Source organism: Dermacentor variabilis, chromosome 1 (assembly GCF_050947875.1).
Source record: "Dermacentor variabilis isolate Ectoservices chromosome 1, ASM5094787v1, whole genome shotgun sequence".
Taxonomy (NCBI): Eukaryota; Metazoa; Arthropoda; class Arachnida; order Ixodida; family Ixodidae; genus Dermacentor; species Dermacentor variabilis.
The window spans coordinates 107,482,979-107,491,727 of NC_134568.1; the positions used below are offsets into that span (position 1 = coordinate 107,482,979).

The 8,749-nt window shown below is 40.5% G+C and overlaps 1 protein-coding gene across 5 annotated transcripts in view; it reads left to right on the top strand.

Moving 5' to 3' along the window:
• Nucleotides 1-5,884, top strand: part of Vav (Vav guanine nucleotide exchange factor) — a 312,152-nt gene extending 306,268 nt beyond the window's left edge. For all 5 annotated transcript variants that reach the window (XM_075692551.1, XM_075692576.1, XM_075692567.1 and 2 more), the window contains one exon: nt 755-5,884. In XM_075692551.1, the coding sequence (XP_075548666.1) occupies nt 755-814 (60 nt within the window). In that variant the 3' untranslated portion in view covers nt 815-5,884. The remainder of the gene's footprint in view (nt 1-754) is intronic.
• Nucleotides 5,885-8,749: the final 2,865 nt, after the last annotated feature.

Consider the following 8,749-nt stretch of genomic DNA (forward strand, 5'->3'; position numbering starts at 1 on the left):
CCAAAAGATTCAGTGCCATGTAATAGCCGCACGTCGTCAAAATTGTGAAAAGAAAGTGCAGCACTTACACGAATCTATGCAGTATTTTGCCATTGCACAACCAATAATTTACTCAATTGGCTTAACTGTAATATTTCAGTTTATTGTCTCTCTTGAACGTGTCCTAAATGTAAGTACACGAGCGATTTTTGCATTGCTTCTCCACCTGAATGCTGCAGCTGCAGTGAGAAATTGAACTGGTTACTTCATGCTCTATAGTAGAATGCCATACCCCTGCATTCTCAGATAGGTGTCGATTCAAGGTTCTTCCTCAACTCCACTGAGAGAAGCACCCCACTCCCTGATGGCTGAAGTAGACATTGCATTTCAATAACACTCTTTGATGATTTCTGCAATGAGGAGTTGATTGATAAGTGCACCTTAACTCCAGTGCATTCAAGTATAGACACCGAGAGCATCTAGTTGAAATATATTTGCTCACAAAACCGCCATGCAATGTCATTAAAGCATAACGACTACTTTCCTCAGGAGTTGGTGCTGCCATCCACTTTTGGGGTCAAGGTGGAGTGTTGAGTGGAGGGGTGTTCCAAAAAGGGGGGAACAGCCATGAAGCCAGGGCTGTGAGTCACTCATGTGGTGCAGGTGTGCCATGGTTCAAACAAACTTGGGCTGCAGCATATTCACTTGCCTCGGCCAAATTGTAAACATCACTTGAAAATGTGTTGCAATAATGGAGGTAACATTGTTTCTGCAGGTTGGCTACTTTCCCTGGCAGTATGTGCAAGAGCTTCCAGCTACCAGCACTGAGTGCTAACTCGTCTGCTTGACACTTCAAATTCTGCTAGAAATTTGTGGCTGCCCATTTATGGTCGCAAATTGCAGAGAGCAATAGGAGCATGTGTGGCTAGCAATTGTGTATTTAAAGATGGAACAGATACTGTGGATTTAAGACTGAACCTTACTTATTTTATGTTATAAGTACATGGAAATCATGTTGCACATGGAATATTGCTCTGTTTGTGTGATTTCTTTAAACGTCTGTAGCTTTCTTTTGAAGCACAATAAGGGACACAAATTGGACATGCGCTAACTTCTTTTTCACTGTTATGCTGTCTCAGTGACGACTGTGTGTAAATGATGAGCTAATGCATGCTCTGTACCTCAGTATACTTGACAACCAGGCCTTATTTCTTAATCCATTTTATTTTAACTTCATCGATGAAAATTCAGTTTGAGTTTTTTTTTTTCTCCCCCAGGTGTTGTTCATACCATTTTGACAGACCGGTTAGCCAGAAGATGTAGTGCTAGAGAGAACACCCTTCTGGGTCATGTAAATAAGCTCTCTAATGTCCCTTCCCTCCCAAACCCTATTAAGGACCTGCAACTTGTAGTCAAATTACATATGCAGCTTATCATGCATATAAACTTGCAAACTTTCACTCATGATGAGGTGAGCCCGTGTGTCGAGTCTGCAAAATTTTGATGCTGAACTGGCACTGAGGTTATTAACTTTTGTTGAGTTTTCACCTGGAATGTGGCTGGCATTTTTTTAACTACTGCCAATATTTCTCTGCATTATTGAACATGGTTGATTTGAGACCATTCTAGCTGTGATGAAGCAGGCACACTAAGCCAAGCACTTGGTCATTGTGAACAATAAAACCAAGTCTACATAGACAGCTTGTAAATTGCACTGGTTGGTAGTTGGCAGCCTGCCCACAGGGCTACACGATTAAGTTTCCTGTATGCAGGCCACATTCTTTCGAATCTCTTATCTATTCATGCCATTTTTTTTCCCTTGTCGTCCACTGTTGTGAAGGTGCCTACAGATGAGCATTAGCCATTGAGCTTGCTCAGTGAGCATTCTAAAGCATGCGACCTGATAACTATTCTGCAATTATTGCTGTCACAACGAATATATGATGTGTTGATAGAATGCACTTTGTGTTACTCCCATGTCCTGTATTATGAGTGAGAGAATTGTTGATGCAGGAACCTCATTTATTAGTGCTCTCATAGCGCATTTAAGTGTTTTAACTCTGATAACCTACCGTGCATGTCATTGGCCTTATGTAGTTAGCAAAAAAAGCCAGCAAATAAAAAATAAGAGCACAGGAAATAGAAATGTATACAGGACAGCACCCAACATTTACCTTTATTTAAGAAAATAGTCATTTGAAAATTGAGATATTCATTTACTATCTTGCCATGAAACCGCATACTTGTTGTGGAGAGCAAACCTGCACATGGTTGTTTCAGTAAATGGCTGTTTGAAAAATTTTAATGTTTGTCACTGCTAGCTTGTTGGCATTCTGCTTCTTGTGCTCTTATATTTCCTTTTCAGGTCTTGTTTTCTCGCGTTTCTCTGCAGTCATGTATGAGGTTGTCCACTTCTCGTTGCTTGCTGTGGTCTTTCTGGTTGTCCAGTGAATCCCTCCTAGTCATGGCTATTAGTCTTTTTTTTTATCAGCTTTTATATTATTTAACTCTTATACCTTTTTGATGGCTTGTACTAATTAATGAATTTTATGCTACCTTGCTTTATCTTATCTGCATTAGATGTTCTAAAACCCCTGTTCCAGTTAATGTTGAAGTTTGAATGGCAAGTTTCATATGGAAGGTTTGGCTGCATCATTTTGCTATTTGTGCTCTACCACAAGCTTAAATGAGGCTTTTTGTTGAACAAATATATTTCATGTTCCAGAACAGATATTCAAATTCCGTTGCATATAACATGAATGAACAAAGCTGTTGCCAAGTGTATAAAGTATCATTAATTTTTATCAAAGTATTTTTGTCTAAACTAAACTGGTGCATAAGGGCTCCTTGCTGTGCTCCAATGTTGGAGGGAAAAAAAAAGTTTGCTCACCTGGCTGTTAGGTGCAGCTGACACAATCTGTGGCTTTAGAATTGCATTGCGACATCAGAAGCAGATTGGTGCTATTGTTGCTCACAAGTCCATCATTGAAATGAACACAGACCTAGCCAAAAAAAAGTCTGCAATGGTGAGAATTGTGTTTGTCATTGTGGCTGTTTATTTGCCTTGGGTGTTGCCCTCAAGCCACAACTGTACAGTACCGAAAGCTTTGCTAGGCCAGTCACCGCTGGATGAGGGCTGGTCATAGTTAAAGGAGTACTGGCATGACATTTTCAACTTGTCATTTTCTTGCATTAAGTGAAGGTCTAAGCCCTAGAGGAAGTAATGGCAAGTGTTGGGGCACTCTAAATAATTTACTATTATAATTGTCTTTATAAAATAGTTCTGATACCCAGGAGGTGGAAGTGTCATGATACACTGACTTGCTTCATTCTTGCAATCGCTACAGCTGCCACACAAGAGCGCAGCCAGAGGAAACAGGTGCAGCACTAGAACGACATCATCATACCTAGCCTTATTGCTACACGATGTCGGCAAATTTAGCTGTGCCATGACGTCTCAATTTCGATGACACCGGGTCTAGCATTTCGAGGTCAACTTTGGTACTTGTTTCCAGGTGTTCATACTTTCCATCACCCTTTTACATGTGAGAAGTATATGGTATAGTTTCTACAACTCTGAAAATGTGCCAGTACTCCTTTAACCAGAATATAGCAACCCTCCTCAGCACTTTCTTTTGCATCATCTATATGAGCTGGTTCTTGCCGAGTGTGGCCACTTTCTTGTGCTGCTGCAAGTGATTGATATTACGAGTGGGCCGGTGAAATTTGCAACTCCCCTTAGTCTAGGCACTTGTTGTGTGATGTACCTGATCTACTCTTTTGCTGCAGCCATTGCCGCAGTGTGTAGGTAAGCCTGTATTGGCCCGCCGACTCCATCAAAGGTGCTGTGCAACCAGCCCTTCTTTCGGGTGTCATGCAGTGCCTGTACTAATGCTGTTTCGCACTCCAGAGGGATCACATTTAGCTTGCCTGCCGCAAGTGTACCTGCTCTACTTCTTCATTACTGGCTTGACTTCTTTCTTTAAGGGTGAACACTACAGCAATTCTGCTTTCTTGACGTTGCACCCTTCTTGCACGACCATTTTGTAGTGCACATTGCAGATAGTCCTGTGCACCTGCTGGAGGTTTGCAGTTTTACTCCTGTGTGTCGGCCTGCGGAGAGTCTTGCAAAGAAATGTTCGATGTAACATGTCCGAGGAAGCATGTGAAATTTCCTTTCCCCTCTCTCTGTAAAGGTTACAGCAGTCAAAACTCAACCTGTGAATGCCACAAGCTGCTGGTTGCATTTTTGTGCTGCATAAGGTACATCCTGATAGTGTCTAATTGCACAGCTTTGAGATCACCCCTGTATACCTGACATTCATTCTCAAGGTGCCATTGGCATTGACAATACACTTTTTCTGTATATATGCACACATAGATGTTTAGCTATTGTATTGTGACAACTATTTTGTGCTAGAAAAAGATCATATTCACTGAAGCATTGCTTGAGCAAAAAGGTTACCAGTGATGTTAGGTTCTCCGCATAAAGAAAAAGGCTAGTGGATTGATGTTCCACTAAGAAAATGCAGGCCACCATTGGTCTATTTTCTTGGCACAATTTCCTACAATAAATACTATGTCTCAAAAAGACACACCAACATACTGCACTCTTGTGCAAGCCTTGCCTGTAATCTTGGCGATATTGTTAAATACGTACTATGTTATATGTTCTTTTACATGGTTTGAGTGCTTGTAGTATGTCTGTTATTTTATCTTCAAAGGGTAGTCCTGTTTTATCTTTTCTACAAGATCTTTTTTGCTAGTGATGGTATTTTATGATCAATGAGTGAACAATCACTTAGAATTTTTAAAAGTATGAAAAGGCATGTTTTGTCACATTCAAATCTTTTGTAGCATTTGGTGAAGTCCAAAAAAAAGAAATCATTAGGCAGATAGAGCAATGTGCCATTTCTTTTAGCCTCAACATAGTATAATTGTTCTGTAACAGCAGGTCATAAGTGAGACAAGTCCCAACTAATTCTTTGAGCAATGCTGTTACATGTGTGGTTAAAGCAGTACTGACGTAACATTTTCAACTTTTCATTTCTTGCATGATAATGCTGGAGTTCGAAAGCCTAGAAAACATACTGGCAAGCCTTGGAGTGCTCCAAATAATTTACTATAATAACTTTCTACAAACACAGTTTTGTTGTCTCCCAGGAGGTATGTGTGATGACACAGAAGGTGGCCACATGCGAGCTGGACATTGCAAAATTTGGCACTCGCTTCAGCTCGCTCAGTTGTCTGTTTATTGAAAAATGAAAAGTTGAAAATGTTATGTCAGTACATTGATTTATCAGAACTGGGGCAAAAATTTGGATGAATTTTTAAAAACTAATTGAGGTGTCTCAATCATCCCAATGTATGGAGGACATCATTCATATGCTCTAACCAAGAGCCGTCCAGGAGATTCATATTTTTTCTAGCCTGTCAGGTGATGTACGTGCCAAATGCGTGATGTGGTTACTGTGCCAACATATATTAGAGCATGCATGTGTGTATACAGAGCTATTGCAGGGAAAAGAGGGCACATCTCATTAGCTCGAGCCAATGTATACTTTGTTTGTGCCTGTTTCAGTGCTGTTCGCCTGTTCTGTTATTCAGCCCTTGCACTGAGTAACTCTAAAGTCAGAAGGCTCGCACAACGTATGTATGCTTCATTAAACACAGGTGTCATAAGAGCATTTTGATCTATGTATAAAGCAGATAAGTTCAATATCTATATTGATTTTGTACTATAATGCTCCCAAATCAATGCTGAACATGTAGATACTGATTGCTATGTTATTTGTTTTGAGCTTGTTTTGGCAACCTGAATTTATCCCCATGAAATATTGCCACTGCAATTCACAATTTATTGTTGTATTGTTTTTGTTAAAAGTAATAAAATATTTTTTTTCTACGTTTGTGGAACTGTGATTGGTGGCCGCATTTGTGTATTTAACATCTCAGTAAAGTTAAATATATTAAAAACATATGTTGTGCCAGTAACACAGCCAGCAGTGCTTACAATTTTTACAAGATAATTTTGAATATATGTATTTGAAGCCTAAAGCAACAGAAGCCTAGTTAAAAAGGAAGGCATATTTCATATATTTTCTTAGCTGAAATGGCATGCAACAAAAAGTCCAATCTGTGTGGTTGAAGAATGCAGCAAGTTTCATGGAGCGGGTCCTCATTCTTTGGTTGCTGAAATATGGCACCATAATGTAGCAACTTAATTAGGCATTGGTAACAAGTCACTGGGGTCGTACACATAAAAACTGTACATTGTCGGATAGTTTATTTCAGTGCCGGTCAACAGCCGAGTGGCCTGCTTGATAGTGCATGTCGATGCATTTGTCACACAAAATAAACATCTTGGTGCCTTTTCGGTTTTTAAGCACTCCTCTTAAATAGTCTAAATGTTAAATAGAAATGAAATTTGCATTTATAGACATGTCAAATATGTCATTGTGAAAGGATGGACCTAAAATCGTTCTAAAATGTATGTATATACACTTGCGGGTTTTGCCACACAAAACACGATAACACATTGAGTGCGATGACAAAAGTACATCGCACTCAGATGTACCACACTCAACTATGTGCAAACAGTTATGTCATGCGCAAGTCTTCAATAGGGCATGTTTTATAGCCCAAGATCCGTGAAAATACTTCTGTAGTTGTAAAACTGTCGGCCCTTCACATACCTGTTGTATACAACACAGGCAAATCTTGGCACTTTTTTTCAATTGGGTCATTAAATGCAAGAGAAGGCAAGTTCCACACCATAGATGCGAACTCAAGACGCAACCACATGAGAGGGCAATAGAGACTCACAAGACATTGTAATGTGCGAAAAATTTTTTTGGTTCATGTGAAATCTTGCCACAAGTTCTTAGTGCTAGATTAACATGGTGACACACGCAAATAAAAATCCAACGCAACAGTCAACCTCAACACCAAGGTCCCCTATGTAATAAACCCAGCAAACATTCCCGCCAAAAAGATAATAGTCAAACATTAAGCAACCAAGCTTTCGAGTGAGCAAGTTTTACTACACACCATTGCTGGACTGAGAATGTCACTCTGCAGTGAATGGCAGTCGTGAACACTCGATCTTTCTGAACAATTTTAGGTCATCAGCAAACAATAATGTCTGTGTTCTCCAAGTGTAATGGCAAGTCATTAATAAAAACTAAAAATATAAGTGTGTCAAGGTTACCTGGCACTCTCCTGAAAAAGATTTAAACTGTTCAGACAAGCACTAGGAAAACTTCTCTTAGTTTCGAGGATTTTTCAAGTAGCGTTGAGACCATGCACAATAATGTGGACATAATGCCTAATGTTTCAGTTTCTGCAATAGTATTTGTTGAAACTTCATTGAAAGCTTTGATCATATTGAAATAAATTGCATCAGTGTGACTACAGTTAAATACAAGAGGATTTACAAAACGATGGATGGACACAATGTTGTAGCAAAGCTAGCAAGAGTTGTCCTTAGTTCTGCCAATGAGTGCTCTGCTTCATTATTGCATACTGTAACACCACTGTCAAGCAAAATCAATGACCTCCAGAAATTGAAAAAACTAACATGAGACTTCACTGCCTCTTGGGTTCTCCGGGAATTAACATCCTGTTCAAGTAGATGCAGGTGATGTGATGATAGTGACCAGCTGACTTCATGCTTTAGCATGTACAGGGCGATCTCGCAAAAGGCAACTTGTGTGACGGACAAATTTGGCAAGACCAACACAACCAAAAAGCAACAACCAGCCTTTGGGAAATCATGCTTGTTTTCATGCAGATCCTGAACAAATGTGGGAAAGTCCTTGAGCTCCAAAAGCTTACTATGGACATGGCAGGAGTTTGTCCAAGTCAAATGTTACAAAATAGTGCTTCTTGTTGCACACATGACACTCGAGCAAGGGCAGATTATGCGACTTCCAATTCACAGGACATACATTGCAAATAAGTGGCTGAGAAGTTGATCATTTTACTACTCAGCTCAAATATAATGTTCTAGTTCAACAGGCCATTTACACATGAATTGAATTGATATGCGTTTTGAAAAGTGATAACCCCGAAAACGTCTGCGAGCACAGAGGGCACTTGTACGGCACATGGCGCGACGTTGCATGCATCTGAAGTTGAACTGCTGTAGTGAAAGTTTTGAAGCACCGAGAACATGTCTTCGACTGCCTGCTTCTTCTTCCAGTTGCAGTGTCTTCGTAGAATGCACTGTATTCTTGAACCGACTTATTAGGCTCCAGGCGATTATTTACGCCTGTGTTGGAGGGAATCGATGTGCGGAAGCGCCTGCTGCAGACGTTCGAAGGCGAAACATGCCTTCTTTTCGATGATGAAGCTTGACAAGTACCGCCTGCGTCGTCTTGCTCCGCGTGATCATTGGAATCTACGAGGTGGCGTTTCAAGCCCTCCGCGTACCTAAGTTTGCGGCACTGAAAAACTTCGAAGCACGTTGAAGGACGCGTCATGGATCGTGTTTTAGTTGTTGGATAAAAATCTCCGCTCATAATTTACATGCAACAGGATCAGCGTCGAAATTAAACCACAGTCTTTACCGTTAGACGACCGCAGTTTCAACCACGTTGAAATTCGCTCATAAACTGCGACAATGCAGTAACGTGTTGCAGTGCTCACAGATCGGACCGTTGTCTGACTACCAGAGACGCCACATTGGCGCACGGTAGAGTGTAGAGATATCTGGCTGTAGTTCGCTTCGACGTAGCACCGTAGCCTTCGTAGCCTCCATCGCCTTGCT